The sequence below is a fragment of the Limanda limanda genome, chromosome 19, assembly GCF_963576545.1.
Source record: "Limanda limanda chromosome 19, fLimLim1.1, whole genome shotgun sequence".
Taxonomy (NCBI): Eukaryota; Metazoa; Chordata; class Actinopteri; order Pleuronectiformes; family Pleuronectidae; genus Limanda; species Limanda limanda.
The window spans coordinates 22,766,409-22,789,818 of record NC_083654.1 but is presented as its reverse complement, the minus strand read 5'-3'; the positions used below and the strand labels follow the sequence as shown (position 1 = coordinate 22,789,818).

General features: G+C 47.9%; 2 protein-coding genes across 2 annotated transcripts; one reads left to right on the top strand and one right to left on the bottom strand.

The window, feature by feature from the left end:
• Positions 1–195: 195 nt before the first annotated feature.
• On the bottom strand, positions 196–7,590 carry bop1 (BOP1 ribosomal biogenesis factor). Its single transcript, XM_061092288.1, has 15 exons — positions 7,435–7,590; positions 6,509–6,829; positions 5,635–5,789; positions 5,427–5,544; positions 5,123–5,224; positions 3,469–3,681; positions 3,215–3,376; positions 3,026–3,106; positions 2,147–2,216; positions 1,840–1,972; positions 1,402–1,585; positions 1,030–1,321; positions 857–941; positions 608–715; positions 196–519 (listed from the first exon to the last, which is right to left on the bottom strand). Exons 1-15 carry the CDS (start codon positions 7,561–7,563, stop codon positions 366–368), a joined length of 2,307 nt encoding a protein of 768 aa, XP_060948271.1. The 5' UTR covers positions 7,564–7,590; the 3' UTR covers positions 196–365.
• A 53-nt stretch (positions 7,591–7,643) lies between these two features.
• Positions 7,644–14,906, top strand: LOC133025606 (heat shock factor protein 1-like). The gene is made up of 15 exons (XM_061092314.1): positions 7,644–8,066; positions 9,036–9,144; positions 9,507–9,643; positions 9,783–9,910; positions 11,199–11,274; positions 11,351–11,412; positions 11,552–11,630; positions 11,719–11,837; positions 11,916–12,100; positions 12,216–12,345; positions 13,356–13,427; positions 13,958–14,063; positions 14,181–14,234; positions 14,401–14,449; positions 14,535–14,906. Exons 1-15 carry the CDS (start codon positions 7,950–7,952, stop codon positions 14,681–14,683), a joined length of 1,572 nt encoding a protein of 523 aa, XP_060948297.1. The 5' UTR covers positions 7,644–7,949; the 3' UTR covers positions 14,684–14,906.
• Positions 14,907–23,410: the final 8,504 nt, after the last annotated feature.

Genomic DNA, 23,410 nt, shown 5'->3' with positions numbered 1-23,410 from the left:
GTTTATTTATATTCTATAACAGCTTTTTAAACAGACAGAAACTGAACCACGACAGTTACAGTCAGCAGAAGGAATCTGATCTGAAGGTCATGCACTCCATAGATATCATATATACCTTATATATGTCACCATGGTAACAACACACAGCTGATGATGCAACACACACAACAAAAATAAATCAACAGAACAAACAGGTCAGAAAGTTTGGGTTTAATTAATGACAAAGACAATAATAGTTTTGAAGTTAAAAGTGAAAACAGTCAAAAACAAAGTTTCTACAGCAGCTTGTATCCTAGCAACCTGGTGAGCCGGCTGCCACCCAGGGAGCTGCTGGACCGAGTGTTGGTTGGTTGTCGGGCAGGTTGCTAGGTGAACAGGCGGATGGTTGCGTCCGCACCGGAGGAGAAGACCCAGGGCTGCGTGGGGTGGAAGGTCACATCCAGAACACCAAGGTCGTGAGTGATCACATGACCTCTGAGGACCTTCACCGGGACGATCAGTGGGTTCTGCAGCAGGTCACTGGAGGGGGGGGGGGGGGGGGGGTGTTAGCATTTATCTGTGTATCACAGTATCACAGTATGGTGTATACGACGAGTGTGTGTCTTACTTGTAAACAGTCCCGTGACAGACGATCACTGATCCATCATCAGACGCTGACGCAAACAGAGGGTAGGATCTGTGATAGGCCACGCCCCTCACTGCCTTTTTATGGTGTCTGCAGACAGGAAGTGATAAATGTGATCAATACCAACAGAATTACAACACACAGAAGGAACAATCAAAACCTGATCAATTGATTTAGGACCAAATGATCATTGACAAGTCTGATTAATGGTGGGGGGGGGGGGTACAGTACCGTAACATCTTGTAGGGTTTGGTTGAGAGGTCGAGGTCGAACCAGCTCAGTCGACAGTCGTAACTTCCACAGATCACATGATCACCTTTGGACAGAAAGTGAGACAGTGACTCTGAGGGTCACAGAGGAATTGTGGTGCATGTGGTGTGGGGGTGGATCGGGGGGGTGGTTACCTCCGGGGTGGACGGCCATGCTGGAGATCCACTTGGAGTTGGCCTGTAGTTTTTTGGTCATTTCCTGTTTGACCAGGTTGTAGATCCGGACAGAGCGCTGCGTGGCCACAAAGAAGTAGGGCCGCAGCGGGTGGAAGGACACGCACTGGACCAGGCCCTTGTTCTTCCTGAAGGGGTTCTGACTGCGTCTCTTGCTCAGCTGGTGGATGAACACCTGCAGGTGGCTGGAGTGATCCGGCATCACGGACGCCAGGTAGTCGCCCTTGGCGTGCCAGGCTACCTGGTGGACAGCCTGAGGGATCAACAGGGACCCGTTAGTGGAGTTCAGGGATTGATAAGGATTCTAAAATCAATCAATGAGTAATGTCTCACTTTGGGATGTTGGATTTTGAGGCGGATCCCTTGGTTTAGCTCCTCCCCCTCAGTGTCACTCCAGGTGACAGTGCCAGCCTCCTCTGTTGACCCCGCCTCCTGCGGACCTGAGAGGAGTCGCTCTGACGATGACACGACCTGTTTGTCTGCCAACGAGGGAGACAGGATCAACACCATGGAGTCCCTGCAGGGGAGAGAGAGACAGGTCATCAGTCAGTGAGACACGTGGAACACAGCAGGTCGCACACAGCTGGACACACACAGCTGGACGCACACAGCTGGACGCACACAGCTGGACGCACACAGCTGGACGCACACAGCTGGACGCACACAGCTGGACGCACACAGCTGGACGCACACAGCAGGTCGCACACAGCTGGATGCACACGGCTGGACGCACACAGCTGGACGCACACATCTGGACGGGCGGGTACTCACACTGCGACCGCCAGCAGGCAGACTGAAGGGTTCGGGTTCCACGCGATGCTCTTCACAGCTCCTCCCACCTGGACTGTCTTCAGACAGCGAGATGAACACACCTCCCAGAACCTCACAGAAGCATCATCAGAACCTGATGAACACAGAACCATCAACTACAACTCCCATGGTGCATTTCACTGGCCAACAGCCAATCACAGGACACATTTACAGTGAGACACTGGACTGTATATAGCGTTAACCAGAGGCCACTCCCCCAATCAACCAGCAGCATGATGTCACACAGGTGGAGTGTGTGATTGGTTACCTGAAGCCAGCCACTGTCCTGATGGAGACACACTGATGGAGCGAACCAGACCGCTGTGCCCCCGGTACACCTGGGAACACACACACACAACAGATGACATCACAGTGGCACGAGTCACTGAACACGTGACATCAGAACGTCCTCAGGGGACACTGAACACGTGACCTCAGAACGTCTTCAGGGGACACTGAACACGTGACCTCAGAACGTCTTCAGGGGACACTGAACACGTGACATCAGAATGTCCTCAGGGGACACTGAACACGTGACATCAGAACGTCCTCAGGGGACACTGAACACGTGACATCAGAACGTCCTCAGGGGACACTGAACACGTGACATCAGAACGTCTTCAGGGGACACTGAACACGTGACATCAGAACGTCCTCAGGGGACACTGAACACGTGACATCAGAACGTCCTCAGGGGACACTGAACACGTGACATCAGAACGTCTTCAGGGGACACTGAACACGTGACATCAGAACGTCCTCAGGGGACACTGAACACGTGACATCAGAACGTCCTCAGGGGACACTGAACACGTGACATCAGAACGTCTTCAGGGGACACTGAACACGTGACATCAGAACGTCTTCAGGGGACACTGAACACGTGACATCAGAACGTCTTCAGGGGACACTGAACACGTGACATCAGAACGTCTTCAGGGGACACTGAACACGTGACATCAGAACGTCCTCAGGGGACACTGAACACGTGACATCAGAACGTCCTCAGGGGACACTGAACACGTGACATCAGAACGTCCTCAGGGGACACTGAACACGTGACATCAGAACGTCTTCAGGGGACACTGAACACGTGACATCAGAACGTCCTCAGGGGACACTGAACAGTGAGAAGACAAACACGTACCAGAGACTGTGTGGTGGGAAACGGCTGCAGGTCTTTGGGTTTGGGAAGTTTTGGGATCAGATCCTCTGGATTGACGTTCACCTGAAAACACACAGATTGCTGATCAGCTCCACAGACACTCTGGGCTCTGATTGGCTGCAGGAGCTTTTCTTATCATCTGTTTATCACGGGGAAGCTGAAGCTAGCTACCCTCATCTTCCTCTGCCGGGGACACAGGTAAAGGTCCAGGCAGCGCTCGAACCTCTCGTGGAGGAAACGAGGAAACGCCGGGACCTGGCGGAGGCTGGAGAACCTCTTGGGAACAAATGGCCACTTCCTGTCTGACGGGTCCTGCTGTTCCCACAGAGCGAGCTGCAGAGAGAGAGAGAGAGAGAGAGAGAGATGTTCTATCTGTTCTATAACCGGGTGAGTCAAACAGGTGAGATCCTCGTCATGTGACCTACCTCCTCTTCGGTGAACAGGTACTCAGGGGGGGGGTTGTAGGACTCGTGGTGACCAGGAAGTGGGATCTTGGGGGCGGGGAGGTGCATCCTGTGTCTGGCCAGGATGGACGTGTCCTCGCTCGCCCACAGGTCGTAGAAGTTCCCCCGAGTGTCGTCCTGCACCCGGCGAGGTTTGATCCAGCCCATCTTAATGGCATGGACCAGTTTAGATACCTGGGGAGAGAGAGAGAGACAGGTGAGAGAGAGGGGGAGAGAGAGAGGGAGAGGGAGAGAGGGGAAGAGAGACAGGTGAGAGAGGGAGAGAGAGAGAGGGAGAGAGACAGACAGGTGAGAGAGGGGGAGGGAGAGAGAGAGAGACAGGTGAGAGAGACAGGTGAGAGAGGGGGAGAGAGAGAGGGAGAGAGAGACAGGTGAGAGAGGGGGAGAGAGAGAGGTGAGAGAGAGGGGGAGAGAGAGAGGTGAGAGAGGGAGAGAGAGACAGGTGAGAGAGGGGGAGAGACAGGTGAGAGAGAGGGAGAGAGAGACAGGTGAGAGAGGGAGAGAGAGAGAGGTGAGAGAGGGAGGGAGACAGGTGAGAGAGGGAGAGAGAGAGAGGGAGACAGGTGAGAGAGGGAGAGAGACAGGTGAGAGAGGGAGAGAGAGAGGGAGAGAGAGAGAGACAGGTGAGAGAGGGGGAGAGAGAGAGGGAGACAGGTGAGAGAGGGAGAGAGACACGTGAGAGAGGGAGAGAGAGAGAGACAGGTGAGAGAGAGGGGGAGGAAAGAGAGGGGGATAGAGAGAGAGAGAGACAGGTGAGAGGGGGAGAGACAGGTGAGAGAGAGGGGGAGGGAGAGAGGGAGGGAGACAGGTGAGAGAGAGAGAGACAGGTGAGAGAGAGGGAGAGAGAGAGAGAGACAGGTGAGAGGGGGAGAGACAGGTGAGAGAGAGGGGGAGGGAGAGAGGAAGGGAGACGGGTGAGAGAGGTGAGAGAGAGGGAGAGAGAGACAGGTGAGAGAGGGGGAGAGAGGCAGGTGAGAGAGGGAGAGAGAGACAGGTGAGAGAGGGGGAGAGAGAGGTGAGACACGTGAGAGAGAGGGGGAGAGAGAGGGGGAGAGAGAGGGGGAGAGAGAGAGAGAGAGACAGGTGAGAGGGGGGAGGGAGAGATGGGGAGAGGTGAGACAGACAGGTGAGCGAGGGGGAGAGAGAGAGAGAGAGGGAGACAGGTGAGAGAGGGGGAGAGAGATAGGTGAGAGTGGGGAGAGAGAGAGAGACAGGTGAGAGAGGGGGAGAGAGGGAGACAGGTGAGAGAGAGGGAAAGAGGGAGAGGGAGAGAGGGGGAGACAGGTGAGAGAGAGGGGGAGGCAGACAAATGAGAGAGGGGGAGAGACAGGTGAGAGAGGGAGAGACAGGTGAGAGAGGGGGAGGGAGACAGATGAGAGAGGGGAGAGACAGATGAGAGAGGGAGAGACAGGTGAGAGAGGGAGAGAGACAGATGAGAGAGAGGGGGAGGGAGACAAGTGAGAGAGAGGGAGAGAGTTGTGTGTTTTGTGTGTTTTGTCTGTTTTACGTGTTCTGTGTGTTCTGTGTGATCTGTGTGTTTTGTGTGTTTTGTGTGATCTGTGTGTTTTGTGTGTTCTGTGTGTTTTGTGTGATCTGTGTGTGTTGTGTGTGTTACCTTCTCCTTCTCGATCAGCGACGGGATGAAGCTTCGCTTGTCGGCCGGTCTGTTGGTGACGGGATGAATCATCACGTCGTTACTGAAGAACTCCACGGTGGGCTGAGGAGGACGCACAGCGACACGTGAGTGGACACAACGTGCTAACCCTAACCTAATCTGATCACGCAATATCCAACACGACAAACTTTGTTCTTAAACAACATGAACCGGCTCCTCCCCCTCAGGTGCGTCCCACCTGTCCAGCAGCTGGACAGGTGGGACGCACCTGAGGGGGAGGAGCCTCACGATAACCTGAACGTACCTGGTACTCGTTGAAGTTGACGTCTCCGAACTGTCCTTTCTGCAGACGGTTAACCAGCGCCACCTGCTCGTCTGACAGGATGATGTCACTTCCTGTCTGTTTGTCATGGACCGTTCTCCTGCGGACACATAGCCGTTAGCATCGTTAGCATCGTTAGCATTCTCTGTTTAAACCATTGGAGGAGCTAGCATCATGAGAGCAGGCTCACCAGTAGTCTGGATTCTCCATTTTGTCCAGGAACTCATCGAGCTCGTCCTTGTTCCTGATCGGTTTGAGGATCTTCTTCCCGTCCAGATCGTAGCCGATGTGAGGGAAGTCCTTGTACCACTCCATGGGAATGTTCCCCACGGTGTTCCTGATGTCCTGCAACACAACAAAAGCGTCAGAGAACGTAGAACGATTAAGAACTGCTGATGGCTTTAGAACCAAATCAGACAATCCTGCAGAGAACGAAACATCACAGGTCAGAAACCAAGAGAGCGTCAGAGAACTGATCAGACAGAACCAACAGAGCAGAGTCCCTACAGATCCTCAACAAACTAACAGAAAGTTCAAATAACCCAGAAGAACTCAGAAGAACATCTCAGAACAGAGACAGAACATAGCAGAGATCCTGTGGAACCCAACAGAACCCAGAAGAACTCAGGAGAACATCTCAGAACAGAGTCAGAACATAGCAGAGATCCCGTGGAACCCAACAGAACCCAGAAGAACTCAGGAGAACATCTCAGAACAGAGACAGAACATAGCAGAGATCCTGTGGAACCCAACGGAACCCAGAAGAACTCAGGAGAACATCCCAGAACAGAGACAGAACATAGCAGAGATCCTGTGGAACCCAACAGAACCCAGAAGAACTCAGGAGAACAGAGACAGAACATAGCAGAGATCCTGTGGAACCCAACAGAACCCAGAAGAACCCAGAAGAACATCTCAGAACAGAGACAGAACATAGCAGAGATCCTGTGGAACCCAACAGAACCCAGAAGAACATCTCAGAACAGAGTCAGAACATAGCAGAGATCCTGTGGAACCCAACAGAACCCAGAAGAACCCAGAAGAACACTGGTGGTTTGCCTCACCTCCTCGTCTGAAGAGTCGTGTTGGTACTCATCTTCTTTCTTCTCTCCCTCTGTCACTCCTCCCTCCTTCTTCTTCTTCTTCTTCTTCTTCTTTTCCTCAGGTGTTTGCAGGACAGCGTCTGGATTAAACTCTATCTGCTCAGTCTGCTCTGGGTCCGGGATCAGCTTATCATCATCTTCTTCTTCTTCATCATCATCTTCTTCATCCTCATCATCGCTGTCACTCCCAGAATCCTCCAGTCCTGAGAAGACACTGTCGTCGCTGTCGGACAGATCTTCGTCCTCCCCCCCGAGGGCAGGTTTGTCTTTGAGGTTGAAGATCTGAAGAAGAAACAGGGTTCAGTGACGGACCTCCACACAGACTCAATCAAAGATCCAGTAGATTCTAACAGATCACACACACAAGACTTTTATTCTATTTGTCTCTGAAGTTTAAAAATACTTCACAACAGAAACAATAACAGTGAAACGTGAATATGATCAATTGTTGAGCATCAGAATCAAACTAATAAATCTCATAGAGTCAAACTTCAGGTCAGATGATTGAACATGATTAATAACCAGTCGATCCAGATCCAGAGTCAGTTCTGAAGATGTGAGACGAGCAGTGACGTGTGTCATCAGCTCTTTGCAACATGTGATCCCAGGATATTGTTATGTAGCTTTAGCAGAGATTAGCCTGATTGTGAGAACCGAGCTAACGAGCAGGTTCCTTCAGGAGAACGTTTAGAACCCGGTCTGCTCCTGGTCTCAGTGGGAACGGATGTGGAGTGAATCCGGATCAGTCTGGTTCCTTCTTCTGCTTCTTCTTCACCTTTATTCACCTTTTACCTGAGAGTGTTGAACAGCAACGTGTTTTGGTGTAGCATGCTAACAGCTAGCTCCCTGCACCTCCTCCTGTCTCCTCCTCCTCCTGTCTGTCTCACCTCTTCCTCTTCTTCTTCATCTTCTTCTTTACTCCTCTTCTTCGTTTTCTCCTGGACTTTCTTCATCCCTTCTTTCTTCGTCTCTTCTTTCTGATCGTGGCTCCGCATGTTGCTGCTTCTCCCCTCCATTCACCCACGTGGGAGCCTACAGGGTCAAGGGTCATGCGTCGCAGAAGGAGGAGTGAGCGTGACGTTTGTCCATCGCGTCATCAGGCTGCGACAGGTCTGCTCGTTACGCAGTTGCTAGTCTGAAGGGATTTGTTGTAATTTCCAACCGGAGTTTCCGTTTAACGAACCTTTGACGAGCCACGCACATCCCGCACAGTCCCGCAGAGCCCCGCCCATCCCGCACCGCCACGCAGAGCCCCGCCCACACCGAGGCCCAGCTGCTTGTTGTGGAGTTCTGCTGCTGCTCACAGGATGCTAACAGGATGCTAACAGGATGCTAACAGCTAGCATCGGTAGCTCAGATTAGCTGCAGTCGTCAGGAGTCCCGGGTCGGGGTGGTTCTCTCCATGGAGCTTCCCGGAGGAGGAGCGGGTCTGCCCGGGGGCAACGTGCCGGCCTTCCTCACCAAGCTGTGGACCCTGGTGCTGGACCCGGACACCGACCCGCTGATCTGCTGGAGCCCGGTACGGCAGCCTCCAACACGGCTAGCTCCGGCAGCTAGCTGCTAGCCGCTAGCCCGAACTTAACTCACATGCTAACATTCTAACAATAGATGAGACAGATGTAAACAGCGGATGATTCCGACGCTTTGATGTGACCAAGTTAACAACAACAACAAAAATAATAATAATAATAAAACTGATAATAACGGAACAGCAGTGGCGCTGTACCGTTATTACAATGTAACAAGCAGCTTTACCTCCTGTTCTCTGGAGTATTTGGTGTTTTACTGTTAGAATATTCTCTATAAACAGATTCTCCATGTGATTGACTGGAGTCTGTGGTGAGGGGCAGGAAGCCTCTGGTGTCTGTGGACAGCAGATCACTGGAGATACAGATCAGACAAAATGTCGTCTGGATCTGAAACACCTACAAACACCATCACTGTCTGAGAGAAGCTGGTGGGATCTGAGCAGAGTTCAGAGAAGGGAAGAGGAAACATTCTCACTCTGTTATTGATAGAAACATAACTCAGTGATGATGGATGGAAGGCTGCGGTCAGAAGCAGCGTCCTGTTTATCTGCTGCTTCTGGATCAGATTGTTGCTTTGGGACATTTACAGTCTGTGGGTCTCCCAACACGACCACACAGCAACCAGTCACCACTTATCAGCTTTATTTGAAAAATAAATAATAGTATAAACAATCTTAAATCATCTGGCACATAACAAACAGCTAACCCCCCTGGTCCAGCTGGAGCTGCTCCCTGAGCCACGCCCACAAGGCTCCCTTCATTAAACATCACTAATAAGATGATTAATTATCAGCTGAACACCGACCTGCAGGTGGGACCAGCTGAGTCTGGAACTGGAACATGATCCTGGTTCTTCAGGACCAGCTGAGTCTGGAACTGGAACATGATCCTGGTTCTTCAGGAGCATCTGAGTCTTCATGTGTTCATTGTTCTTAATGATGTCCTCTGTTCTGTTTCAGAGTGGAACCAGCTTCCATGTCTTTGATCAGGGTCGGTTCTCCAAAGAAGTTCTACCCAAGTTCTTCAAACACAACAACATGGCCAGCTTCATTAGACAGCTGAACATGTGTGAGTATAAAGATTCTCAAGTTAGTGCAGCTTTTAGTTTCACTGCTCAGCAAACAGTCGGATCCACAACATCATTCAGTAGAGTTCATTCCTCCATCAAGGTCCAACTGTCCCTGATTGACAAATTATTCTTTGAGAAATCAGTAAAAATAATGAACAACCTTGTTCCATCCTTCCAGCGTTTTACTGGAAATCTGTTTAGTAGTTATTGCATCATCCTGCTGACAATGGGAGAAATGGGGTGAAAACCTTCGCTTGCTGGTGGAGGATATGAAACATTAACAGTTCTGACAGTGAAACTCTTCAGCCTGTTTGTATTAGGACGTTAAATGAGTTTTTGTTTGGGAATGGGTTCCGTACAGATGGCTTCCGTAAAGTGGTGCACATCGAGCACAGTGGTTTAGTGAAACCAGAGAGAGATGACACCGAGTTCCAACATCCGTTCTTCATCAGAGGACAAGAACACCTGCTGGAGAACATCAAACGCAAAGTCACCAACGTACGTGTCACACCTGCTCACACCTGGTCACCTGTCAACACACATCAGCAGATTCCAACCTGAACAAATACCAACATGTACCTGTAAAGCGTCTGTCCTGTTCTCCATGGTAACCGTCTCTGTGCTGTGATTGGCTCAGGTGTCTTCGACAGTGCGTCATGAGGAAGTGAAGGTCGCTACAGATGAAGTGAATAAGATCCTGACCGACGTCCAGCTGATGAAGGGAAAACAGGAAACCATCGACTCTAGGATCGTTGCTATGAAACAGTAAGACGAGAACCAGAGCCTCTTCAGTCCAGGAGTCACTGAGCACTTTATTAGGAACACCATTACACATGCTTATTCGTGCAATTAGCCAATCAGCCAATCACGTGGCAGCATTCGAAGGTTTCAATAAGAACCTCAGACACTTTGGGTCTGAATTCACTAACCGATCACTATATCGTGAGTTTGTCATTTTGTAGTGGTGTCCAAATGTTAAATGAAAGTGTTTATACAGTGCACTCATTGTTTCCCACAATGCATTGTAAAAATTAGTGTACAGCCTGTTGTCACTAACCCACCCCCCTGCCAATGAGCCAGAATGTGACCGGTGATAGGCCTGGTTGCGTGTCACTCAAAGTGCCGTCAGCCAATCAGAGGAGGGGCTCATAAATCATTAAAGAGACAGACGGAGACAGCCTGTCCTGTCTGCAGCTCCAGAGAGAGACAGAAGAGAGGACATGAACAAACACATTAGATTAGATTTCTTTATTTATCCACACAACGGGGAAATTCACTTGTTACAGCAAAATAAGAGAAAAACAGAATTTAAATAACAGTGTCGAAGAACAATAAAAAAGATCAAAATATATACACTTACTGAACTACACATAATGAGTGTACAGAAACAAGAACAAAAACAACCTGCAAAACAGACACTGTGCAAAAGCAGGTACTGGGGAGAAAGTGGAGTGTTGTAAGTGTTATTGTAATGAAAACAAAAATATTATAAGTAATATTGCAACAGTAGTGACCATGATACAGAAAAATAATTAAAAAGTAAGTGACCATAATATAAATAATACTACAAGATAGCATAATGGAAATATAAATATTGCAATGTAACCATTATAAGTGACCATGATATAAATATAGATGTAAAGTGTTGAATATTATTGTGCATAGTAGTGATCTGAGTAAAAAATAAAAAATAAATAAGAAAAATAAAAATACAAATACAGCTATGGTGAGAGGTTGAGTGGAGATAGAGATAAATAGACAGGGACTACAACATTATCAGGTTATCAGCTGAGTTGCAGCAGCTGGTCGACTTTAAACCTCTGAGGTTTCATCATTGGGAACCAAAAACTCACACAAGTCCCAGAAATGTGAAAAATAATAAAACCAATCGATCATGGTCTGAATGTGTTCATGTCTTTATAGACAGTTCACCATCTTCTAATGGAGACTTGCTGCAGGATAATGATCGAATTTACAAGTCACACGTGTGGTGTTCCTAATAAAGTGCTCAATGAGTGTCTGTATAAACAGTGTGTGTGTATCTGTGTTGCAGTGAAAACGAGGCTCTGTGGAGGGAGGTGGCCAGTCTGAGACAGAAACACACTCAGCAGCAGAAAGTCGTCAACAAGGTATTTGTCGTCCCGCTCAGATCCTCGTCCACAGGGGGGCGCTGCAGCGGCTCTAATGAGAACTCTCTCTCCTCAGCTCATCCAGTTCCTGGTGTCTCTCATCCAAACCAACAGGATCCTGGGAGTCAAGAGGAAGATGCAAGTTTACAACTTTTACGACTCACACACTGAAATCTGCAAATGCTGCTCTGAGCTGGTTTAGATGTTTTTACCTGTGTAATTAAGTAAGGGGGGGGTCCAGTGAGTGTTGAGATTATAACTCTCTCTCTCTCTGCAGTCCTCTGATGCTGAATGACTCCAGCTCCGCCCACCCCATGCCTAAGTACAGTCGGCAGTTCTCATTGGAGCACATGCAGGTAACGTGTCACCCACTCAGCTCCGTCAGCCAATGAGCACAGAGCTCTGATCTCACGAAGGATCTTCTCTCCTGCGCCTCCTCTTCAGGCTGCAGCCAATCTGTTCTCAGCTGACTCCCCAGTGTCCTCTGGGCCAATCATCTCTGACATCACAGACGTGGCCACACCCATCATGGAGGAGGCAGCCACTGACTGGACGGACCCAGGGTAAGGACCAATCGGATCAAGGCTCTGGTCAGTGACTCACTGGTCCAGAAGTCACTGATCTCTGTTCTCTGTCTCCAGGGAGAACCAGTTCATTAACATCAAAGAGGAGCCAGCAAGTCCTGAGGTGGAGGTGTGTCCTGTTCTGGAAGGTGGGGCTTCACCTGTAGACACGCCCCTCTCCCCAACCACTTTCATCAATTCCATCCTCCAAGAGAACGAGACGCAGCCGCTCGCCAACACCTCCAGCGCCAACGCTTCTCCAGGTAACAGCCGACAGGAAGTACCAGCCGACAGGAAGTCACTTCTCAAAGGTTCCGTGAGTTCGGTTCTTGAGTCTGTGTTTGTCTCTGACGTGAGATTCATCTGTCTCTCCTGTAGCCATCGTCCTGGGCTCCTCTGGGCCCCTCCCACCATCACCCACCGGCCAATCACCTCCCTCCATTCTCACCTCGACCTCCAGTCCAGACGCTGCTCAGCAGAAGTGTCAGACGCTCGCCTGCATCGACCGGTACGTCACCTCCTCCTTCAAATCTGTGCTTCTCCTTCTTATGGTTCTACGTGTTGTTATCTCCTCTGTCACCTCCTCATCAACTCCCTCATCACTTCCTCATCACCTCCTCATCACCTCCCCTGTCACCTCCTCATCACCTCCTCATCACCTCCTCATCACCTCCTCATCACCTCCTCCTTCAAATCTGTGCTCAAATTCTTATGGTTCTACGTGTTGTTATCTCCTCTGGTACATCACCTCCTCAACACCTCCTCATCACCTCCTCATCACCTCCTCATCACCTCCTCATCACCTCCCCTGTCACCTCCTCATCACCTCCTCATCACCTCCTCATCACCTCCCCTGTCACCTCCTCATCACCTCCTCATCACCTCCCATGTCACCTCCTCCTTCAAATCTGTGCTTCTCCTTATGGTTCTACGTGTTGTTATCTCCCCTGGTACATCACCTCCTCATCACCTCCTCATCACCTCCTCATCACCTCCTCATCACCTCCTCATCAACTCCTCATCAACTCCCCTTTCACCTCCTCATCAACACCTCCTCATCATCTCCTCATCACCTCCTCATCAACACCTCCTCATCACCTCATCACCTCCCCTGTCAACTCCTCATCACCTCCTCGTCAACTCCTCATCACCTCCTCGTCAACTCCTCATCACCTCCTCATCACCTCCTCGTCAACTCCTCATCACCTCCCCTGTCAACTCCTCATCACCTCCTCGTCAACTCCTCATCACCTCCTCATCACCTCCTCGTCAACTCCTCATCACCTCCCCTGTCAACTCCTCATCACCTCCCCTGTCAACTCCTCATCACCTCCTCATCACCTCCTCATCACCTCCCCTTTCACCTGTTCATCACCTCCTCTTTCACCTCCTCTTTCAAATCTGTGCTTCTCCTTATGGTTCTACGTGTTGTTATCACCTCATCACCTTTATCAATGTACTGTGGATTTGTACCCTGGCTGTTCCGGTGTGTCGCTGACCCCCCTGCTCTTCCCTCAGACCCCTCCCCCCTCCCTCTGCAGGTGGATTCTCTCCTGACGTGTGGCGCTTCGTCTCTTCACAACCTGACAAGTGAGTCATCAAATCTATTATTATTATTATTATTATTAAACACTATAAAACATTCATCTGTTTTGAAGTGTGAGCCGGTCGAGTTAGCTGAGTGAATCTTACTTAAACTGTCTGTCTCTCCTGTCTGTCTCTCTCTCTCCTGTCTGTCTGTCTCTCTCCTGTCTGTCTCTCCTGTCTGTCTCTCTCTCTCCTGTCTCTCTCTCTCTCTCTCTCTCTCTCTCTCTCTCTCTCTCTCTCTCTCTCTCTCTCTCTCTCTCTCTCTCTCTCTCTCTCTCTCTCCTGTCTGTCTCTCTCTCTCCTGTCTGTCTCTCTCTCTCCTGTCTCTCCTGTCTGTCTGTCTGTCTCTCTCCTGTCTCTCTCTCTCCTGTCTGTCTCTCTCTCTCCTGTCTGTCTGTCTCCTGTCTGTCTCTCTGTCTCTCTCTCCTGTCTCTCTCTCTCCTGTCTCTCTCTCCTGTCTGTCTGTCTCTCTCCTGTCTCTCTCTCCTGTCTGTCTCTCTCTCTCTCCTGTCTCTCCTGTCTGTCTGTCTCAGGTCTGAGCTGTTGGACCATGTGGACACGATGGAGAACAGTCTAGAGAACCTACAGAACATCCTCAACACACAAAGCTTCACCTTCGACACCTCCCCCATCATCGAGGTCAGTCTGACAGAGAGTCAAATTAACATGTTATGAACACGCTAACAGTATATGAACACGCTAACAGTATATGAACGTGTTATGAGCGTGTTGAGTCACGTGTGTTTCCATGTTCAGTTTCTCAGTTCACCTTGTTCCACTGGAGACTTTGACCTCGACTGTTTGGACAATGTGAGTTCAACAAACTGTTTTGTGTCTTCACTTCCTGTCTCATTTAGAAATAAAAGCAATAATTAAGTTCTTTATTGACCATATGAACACAAATAGGTTCATGGAGGTAAGTCTACAGGTGAATCTACACACATGATGTCTCATTGTGATGTCTCTGTCCTATCAGCTGCTGGCTGAAGACGCTCCCAGAGGAAGTGATGGAAGCAGCGACACAGGTAACACACACACACACAAACAGGCACACACACCTACACACCGACACACACTGTCAGGGTGACTGTGCTGTTCTGATTGGTCCAGGGAAGCAGCTGGTGCAGTACTCTGCCACGCCTCTGTTGACGTCAGCTGACCTGCCGTCCCTGCTGGAGCTGGAGGCGGAGCGTTTCCTCACGTCGGAGCCCTCCCCCGACGACCTGCTGAGCCACACCCACCTGGACTCGGACCTTTGACGACACACAGAGATGTGAGGACGGATCCGTAACCATGGCAGCAGAACAATCTGAGCACTGACTCCCAGCAGCAACAGACAATGATGATCAATCAGCTGTAGTCGTGTTGTTAGAATGATCGATATTATTCTTATAGACCTGCTCCTCCTCCTTTGCTTTGATTTGAGCTTTGTTTTTTATTTTAGCTGTTTGCTGCTTTTATTAAATTGTGTGTTTGACGCTCTCAGCGAACCAGGGTCATGTGTGTACCTCCCGTCCAATGAAAACAGCTCTGAGCTCAGTTGGTGATGTCACATGGACAGGTGAGGGAGGATCATGGGATCCAGTTGCTCCTGCATGTTGAAGTCACATTAAATTTGTCTTTGTTTTCATGTATAAGATATAGATTCAATGAGAAGAATCTGTATATTTTTGGAAAAGTTTATTATGAATGACAACCCCCCCCCCCCCCCCCCATCACCTCTGTTACCATGGAGGCAGATTGAAGGATCTGATCCACCAGATATCAGCCATGTTGTTGTTGATTGATCCACATTAAACAGTTTATTAGTTTGCTCTCGTCCCACTGTGTGTTTCTCTGAGTCTCCTGCTGCTTCAGGGTCAATGAACCGGCTCATATTCTATTTCCCTCCGTATCAAAAACAAACCAGAACCTGAACCGAGCTGAAAGTTGGTAAACTGAGCCGATGTTTCCTGAGTGAAGAAGCAGAACCACTGTGACGTGTGACTGATTTGAATTTCACGTGGAGCTGAACAGACTCACACAAGCTGCCCTTCAATATAAAAGCCTCTTTTGTCAATATGTTTATATATCTATGATCACGATATATATTTGTGATCATCTAGCTGTTTAATTTCTTCATGGAAGAGTAGGATTGTTGTCATTGAAGACAGGGTCAAAGGTCACAAAGTGCAAACGCTGCTTACATATAATCAATATTACTGATAAAGAACAATAAGTTCCTCATTTTGAATTGAAGACAAATTCTCAGTTTGATGTTCAAAATAGTTAAAAACATTTATTGTGAAAGTTTAAAACCACGTTACAATCCTGACAGTGATGTCACATCCTGTCATCAGGCGAGATTCGTCCAAAAGTTTTTTTTATTTCCGCTCAATGATTCTAAAACAAAATGAAAGTCTATAAACAAACTCCACATTTTAAATATAAAAAAAACACCAATGAGACACTGTATCTGTGTACAACTAGTGGGAGGAGTCACGTTTCCTGGGCCATGCTGATTGGTCGGTACACTGGAATCTGTAGCGCAGGAATCGAACTCGCGGCTTCATGTGGAAGTCAGCAGGTATCCTCCAGTTCCACATTTTCTGCACCTGAGACAGAAAAAACAAAGATTAAAGTCAGATTAGATTTGACTCTTTTATTGTTTTAAATCCAAGATGTCGATCAATGCTCCGGTTGTGATACTCAAATAAATCATTACTTTTGATACTTTAGGAATCGATCTGCTGCTGTTTCATAACGTCTAACCAACCATCAACCAACGTGACTTCACCCGTTGGTTGTGAGCTTCTCTCTGAAGCTTCCGTCTATTAATCGCTACAAAAAAAATTGTGAACATGAATTTGCAGAATCTCCGACCAAGGACCTGATTTCACCCGAGTCCTCTTTTCAAACCGCCGTCTTCTCCATGAGCTTTTTGTCCAGAGAAGACGGATGATTTGAAAAGAGGAAGTTCCGATAGTAGAGTCCGTCTGTACATAATAAACCTGTCTGAAAAGAGGTCAGGTTTAGAGATTCAGTTAGTGAAGAGGATCGTGTGTGTGTGTGTGTGTGTGTGTGTGTGTGTGTGTGTGTGTGTGTGTGTGTGTGTGTGTGTGTGTGTGTGTGTGTGTGTGTGTAGTTACCAACCTTCAGGACCCTGACCAGATGGGTTGTACTGTTCAGTGACTGAACCTGCAGAGAACAAGCAGAACCAAGAAAGGAGAAATAACGCACCTTCAGCACCTGATCTCAGGTCAGATAAAAAGCAACAGTTCACCCAGATCCTGAATGAGACTCAGCAACACTACTGAGAGAAACCTGGATCCAGACTGCTAACTGGAGCTCAGACTGGTTTACAACCAGCCTGTAGACTGGTTTACAGCCTGTTCATGGCCAGTCATTGCCTGGTTAAAGGCTGGTGTGTAGACTGGTTTATGGCCGGTCTGTAGACTGGGTCTCAGCTGGTTTTATAGCTGGTCTGTAGACTTGTTTTTCATGTAAAACTGAACATCTGTAAAACTTACCAGCCACCTGTGTGTGATCTGTCACAGCTGGATGACCTGAAACAAACACACATACAAATGAAACACACATTTCTACAGTCGAAGAACAAAGTGACTGGACGTGATCTCTTCTTCTTCTCTTCTTTAAAGTGACTTACTGGATTCAGGAGGACTTCCTGTTGGATCTACTGAAACTACAAACACACAACAACATGTTTAACATGTCCACACTTTGACCTTCAACCTGTCTGCAGTACCACTGGTGGCCATGTGGGGGGGGGCTCACCTGTGGAGTCGGTTGCTGCGGTAACCAGGTCTGTGGGGGAGTAAAAGCCTGAAAGTGAAAAGAGAGTGAGACAGGTAAACAGACCAGAGGGGGAGGGGGGGTACGACTGGGACATATGGTCATGTGACAGGAAGTGACACCACACAGGTAAAATAATCTCCTGCTGCTAGGTGTTGACATGTGGTTGTCATGGCAACAGGTCTTACCTGTGACATCATGTCCCAGTCCGAGACCTGGGGTCAGAGCCAATCAGAGGAGAGAGTCACGTTTGTGTCAGTGAACAAAGCTGATGATTCATTGATCAGTTCCTCTCACCTGTCAGATCGATGGGACTCGTCACTGACTCGGCGCCACCTGCTGACAGCATCAGGTAAATGATAACTCATTAAATATTGAGTTAAACAAACCAGGAGTTCATCATTAACTCAGTTTATCTCCAGGTGATCATCTGTACCTGTGAGGTCAGTCCGGAGGTCGCTGAGGGAAGCTGGTCTGTTGGTCACTGCAGAGACAAGACGCATGGATCGTCTTCAGTTAGATATTTATATATATATATATATATATATATACTGTATACAGTATACAGTCAATGATCATCTTCATATACAGTCACTGATCAGGAGGAAAAACGAAGAAGAAATGAAAGTTTGCCTCCGTTTGCATCGGTCAGTTGAGTCTGTCGACCGTTTCCTGAAACACATGGAAGCCGATGAGCCTCGGTTAATAAACAGCAGGTGCAGTACAGAGAGCAGCCAGCAGGAGGACGGGGCGGACATGTGAGTTTACCCGTGTGCTCTTTGTGATCTTCACCGGGTGATGAAGATGATGAGGCAGCGCCGGCTGACGAAGAAAAAACAACAAGCACCACGTGTGTCAGAGGAAAACCTTACTGGATCTTCACAGTAAAAGACTTTCTTGTACCAACCTTCCTGGGCAGTTGAGTGGGAGGAGCCTGAGACAGAGCTAAACAGGGATTGGCCAGGTCCGGAGCTCAGAGAAGAGGGGTCTAATCCTGATTGGTCGATGCCGGCGTGAGCTTGATGAACACGATCATCAACAGGACGACAGCAGAACAGGTGAGTCTCACAGAAACAACCATCATTGGATGAACCTTGATCACCTGACACCTGTGGGGGGGGGGGGGTCCATACCTGTAGATAAGTCCAGACCGGAGCCGCTGTTCTGATCCGGAGTCGCTGTCGCACCTGACACAAACAAACGCAGAGGGGTCAATCCTGCGATCAGCCAGCCAATCAGAGCAGACTTTATCAGGAGGGGGGGGGGGGGGGGGGGGTCTTAAAGGAACAGGAGCTAAAACCAAGAGTTTGAGACAGAGGCTGAAAAGAGGAGCTGCAGCGATGGACAGTCTAAGGAAAGTGATTCTGAACATTAGAGCATGAAAACATTTTGCATTAATAACACCAATTAAAATTATCATTATTTCATTATCATTATAAATTTAATATCTTATAATCTCTTTACTTTATTAATCCGGAAATTTCTTTGAGTTGTGTTTCCGTCATTTACTGAATGTGCTGGTTTGTTTGTAAATATAAGAACCAAGATAAAATACAATATTATTTTAGCTTCTTCACGTACACTGCTCATGTGATGTAAACAGGAAGTAGATGTCTCCTCTGCAGTAGGTTGCTTAGTAACAGAAACTCCTCTGAAGGAGGAACAGTGATGGTGAAGAGTCACTGACAGGAAGTGATACCGACAGGAAGAGTCACTGACAGGAAGCGTCACTGACAGGAAGTGTTAGCGGCGAGTTCACACGAGTCTCTGATTCCCGGGATGCACAGCCGTCATCGTTTAGTCCGAACATCTGGACTTAATGAATCTGCTCCACCTGGAACCACCAAGTTAACTGAAGGAAACTTACCCATCAGGCCGAGCAGGAAGTCGTGACTGGACGGGTCGATGACCCCTGATGGAGAAGAAGAAGAAGAAGATGAGTAAACACCTTTTTCGAAGGATCCGAGGAAGTAAAGAACCAGACGTCTGAAGATGATGTCATGACGCTGTTTGTTCTGTTTGGTCTGATTTTCTGACTCAGGAGAACTGAGGTGGATTCTGGTCCTGGTTTAAACTCGGACTTGGATCCATCCAGACTACAAGTGTTGAGGAACCATGTCTCTGGGATTTACTTTGAGGTCCTTCAGTCTCCAGAGAACCAGAGTAAGAGATGAGTCTGTGTCTTCAGCAGGAAGTGGAACACGTTCTCACACGTCCAGGCCGTGGTCCTGATCCGGGTCTGAAGGTGTGATCTCGGTTCCTCTGAGGAGGTTCAACATCTGTCAGGTTCTCGCCCGAGGAGGTTCAATCAAATCACCTGACAAACGTGTCAATATCAAACCTCATCTGAGGGAACGAGCCTCAACCAATAATCATAACTGATCAAGACCTGATGGTGGCAGACAGACCTCACCTGGACACTCACCTGTATAATCCAGGTGAGAAAATCCTCCCCCGAAGGAACCCAGGACACCTGAGAGAGAGAGAGACAGGTAGAGGGAGAGAGAGAGACAGGTAGAGGGAGAGAGACAGTTAGAGAGAGAGACAGGTAGAGAGAGAGACAGGTAGAGGGAGAGAGAGAGAGAGACAGGTAAAGAGAGAGACAGGTAGAGAGAGAGAGAGAGAGAGACAGGTAAAGAGAGAGAGAGACAGGTAAAGAGAGAGAGACAGGGTGAGAGAGAGAAAGACAGGTATGAGAGAGAGAGAGAGAGAGAGAGAGACAGGTAAAGAGAGAGAGACAGGGTGAGAGAGAGAAAGACAGGTAGAGAGAGAGAGAGAGACAGGTAGAGAGAGAACGAGACAGGTAGAGAGAGAGACAGGTAGAGAGAGAGAGAGACAGAACCTTTTTCAGTACGCAGCATCTCATGTTTCTCTCTGTAGCTCCGCCCCCTTTAGCTCACCTGTCTGGCCAGCAGCCCCGCCCCCTCCTCCATTCAGCAGCTTCTGTCCGTTACCTGAATCCGTCACAATAATCAATAATCAATAATCAGCTCGATCGATTTCTTTACTTTGAATTTGTCGCCTGATTCTTTTATATATTTTTATCAATTTCGTATCATTATTTTACAGATATTTACCATTAGACTCCGAGTCGACTGCGTCAGAACCTGCAGACACGAAGGTTTCTGTTACGCTTCATCACCCGATGTCACCTGATGCAATGCTACCGGACTTTAGGTCACATGACTTTATGTTACGTTAAAGTCCTGTAACGTTACGTTGCCGGACTTTAACGTAACGAAGCTTGTATTCAAATAATTTGATCTTTACCTGCAGCTTGACTTTGACCAGTAGAGGCACCAGAGAGTCCTAATGCTGCCGCTGCGGAACCTGGGGAACCTGCAGAACCTGGGGAACCTGGAGAACCTGCAGAACCTGGGGAACCTGGGGAACCTGCAGAACCTGGGGAACCTGCAGAACCTGGAGAACCTGCAGAACCTAAGGAACCTGGGAAAACACAAGACCTTCCTTTAGTTCTCAAGAAACATCTCAGGTCAACAGGTGGCGCTGTGGCGCTGGTCCTGCTGCAGTAACCTGAGAGCCGCAGCAGGATGTGGATCCGAGCGGGTCAGGCTCTGAACACCGGACACTTCATCTGGATTAAACCTGAGACCAAACAGGAACAAGCAAAGTGTTCAGGAGGAAACACCTGATCAGGGTGGACTCACCTGAGCCTCCGGACGCAGTCGCCAGGGTGGTCTGCTGCACGCCAAGAATTCCTGTGAGGAGGGGGGGGGGGGACGGGGGGGACGGGGGACAGGATGAATGATTCCTCTGTTTCCATCAGCTGAAGGAAACTGAGCTGATGGAAAACAGATTGATGGAGAACCAGTGTCATTAACATCAAAACTCTGAAGGTGTTTTTTAACTGAAGAACGGCTGCTGGTGTTCAATCCATGATGAGATATTAATAATCATGACATCGTTTGTTGTCAGTGACACTGATCGTCATCATTGTCCTTCAGCGTCTTTGTGTTTATGTTGTAATGTTATTTTATCCTCTCACCCTCAATCTTATCCTGACTCTTGGAGTCATCATCATCTGGAAAGACAAAATATCCAACATTTAATTCTCTGATTAAAATGTTTTTAACAACATGTTTAATTTGTTGAAGAATTTCTTTTAGTTTCAGGAAACTGTGAAACATGAAGAATCTGAACAGAGTTTGTTACAGTAGCAGCTGCTCAGGGTCAGGAAGCAGAGGATCATGGGTAATAACCAGGGTTCACTGGTGAACGTGGCTGCAGGGGGCGCTGTTGATCAGCAACAGTTACATTGTGTTGATTTAATTATGAGTCGAGCTCAGTTGTGTATTTATGTTTGTTTATTGTTAACAGCTGTTAATATTTATTTTTGTTGAAAATAATTTCACAGTTTAAACAACTTATTCCTAATAAAAGTGAATTTAAATAAATGAAGCTGCTGCTGTCTTCACTGAGACGGATTCTCACCAAACCAGATGTGAACGTAACGATTGAGTTTAATAACACTCGGTTAATAACAGAGTGAGAAGAACTGATGCTGACAGGAACCAAGACGAAGACACAACTCATCACAATACAACAGGTTCTCCTCATTTTCCAAATAAAACATCTCTCTCTCTCTCTCTCTCTCTCTCTCTCTCTCTCTCTCTCTCTCTCTCTCTCTCTCTCTCACACACACACACACACACACAGGCCTACCCTCCTCCTCGGACATCTCCCCATCCTCCTCCTCTGTGGTCTCCACCTCCTCTTGCTCCTTCTCTGGATTAAAAACATTTAAAAAAAATCTAATCAGATCTAATGAAAATAATAAGAAAGAAGTGATGACATGTGTTTAGTTTGTGTAGATGTATTTTTACCCTCCACAGGAGCCGTGGAGACAGCTGTAGCCAGAAAGACGAGCATGGACACTATCAACAGGTTTCTGTTGTGACAGAATTAAAACACTGATCAACACTCAAACGCTAAATATCAGAATCAGTAACCGTCAGTAGAAATTAATTCTAATCAATAACTTCACAGCCGACAGTCAAAAATAATCAGTGTTGATCAGAAACAAAACTGATCAGGTTTTAGAGAGTATTGACATGAGTCAATACTACAATACCATCAATACTCAGCTGCACACTGATTGGACAGACAACCTGTCAATCAGAACTATCACTAAAATCTGTTCTAATCAGGACGTACATTATCATGATATTACTAGTCACACAGGTATATATTAAACATTATAATACATTATTCTTACATTACTGCAGTACAGAGAATAAAGTATAAGACTTAACATTCATCAAATTCAGAAATACGATAATAATATAGCAGTTCTAGTTATATTGATAATTAAGTTAGAGTCTGAATACTCTCATTATTATTCCGAGTAGTAGTATTAGTAGTAGTACTCACGATGGCAGCATGCTGCTGTGTCAGAGTTTAACTGTTGAACTAAAGCAGCTCCTCCTGCACACACTCATATTTATACACAGTGAGGAGGGGAGGGGCTCATCATAGTACTGCAAATACTACAAATACTGGCTAACAGTGTTATCAATACTGTTTGAAGTCTTTGTGGTATTATGAGCGGCAGCTGCTGTAATAGTATAGTGCTACAACAATACTACTACAAATTACAAAAATACTGCAAATTATACATGTACTGCAAGCACTATATAAATACTACAAATTAAATTAATACTACTGCTAACAGCGTTAGTATTGACACTACAGTCGTAGTATGAGCAGAAGCAGTAGTAATAGTACTGTTCAACTACTACAGCTGCTGCTTCTAGGTACTACTTCCTTCTCCTCATCTTCATCCTCATCTTCATCCTCCTCTCCTCCTCCACTTTCCTTTACTCTCCTTCTGTGGGTGGTGTGTGTGGTGGTGTGTGTGGTGGTGTAGGTGGTGTATTTGTTGTTGGTGGTGGTGTGGCTGGTGTGTGCGGTGGTGTGGGTGGTGGTGTGTGTGTTGGTGTGTGGTGGTGTGTGTGGTGGTGTATTTGTTGGAGGTGGTGGTGGTGGTGTGGTGTGGGTGGTGTGTGTGGTGGTGTGTGTGGTGGTGTGTGGTGGTGTGTGTGGTGGTGTGGACGGTGTAGGTGGTGGTTTGTGTGGTGGTGTGGGTGGTGTATTTGTTGCAGGTGGTGGTGGTGGTGTGTGTGTGGTGTGTGTGCAGGTGGTGTTCTATGTGTGTAGAACACCAGGCGGCTACA

Coding starts and splice junctions, on each gene's coding strand:
- bop1 (XM_061092288.1), bottom strand. CDS start 7,563: ATGGAGGGGAGAAGCAGCAACATGCGGAGCCACGATCAGAAAGAAGAG. Junction 1,973..2,146: donor AGGACAGTGGCTGGCTTCAG/GTAACCAATCAC, acceptor TGTGTTCATCAG/GTTCTGATGATGCTTCTGTG. Junction 1,322..1,401: donor TCAAAATCCAACATCCCAAA/GTGAGACATTAC, acceptor TTGATCCCTCAG/GCTGTCCACCAGGTAGCCTG.
- LOC133025606 (XM_061092314.1), top strand. CDS start 7,950: ATGGAGCTTCCCGGAGGAGGAGCGGGTCTGCCCGGGGGCAACGTGCCG. Junction 9,145..9,506: donor CATTAGACAGCTGAACATGT/GTGAGTATAAAG, acceptor GGTTCCGTACAG/ATGGCTTCCGTAAAGTGGTG. Junction 14,064..14,180: donor ACACCTCCCCCATCATCGAG/GTCAGTCTGACA, acceptor TTCCATGTTCAG/TTTCTCAGTTCACCTTGTTC.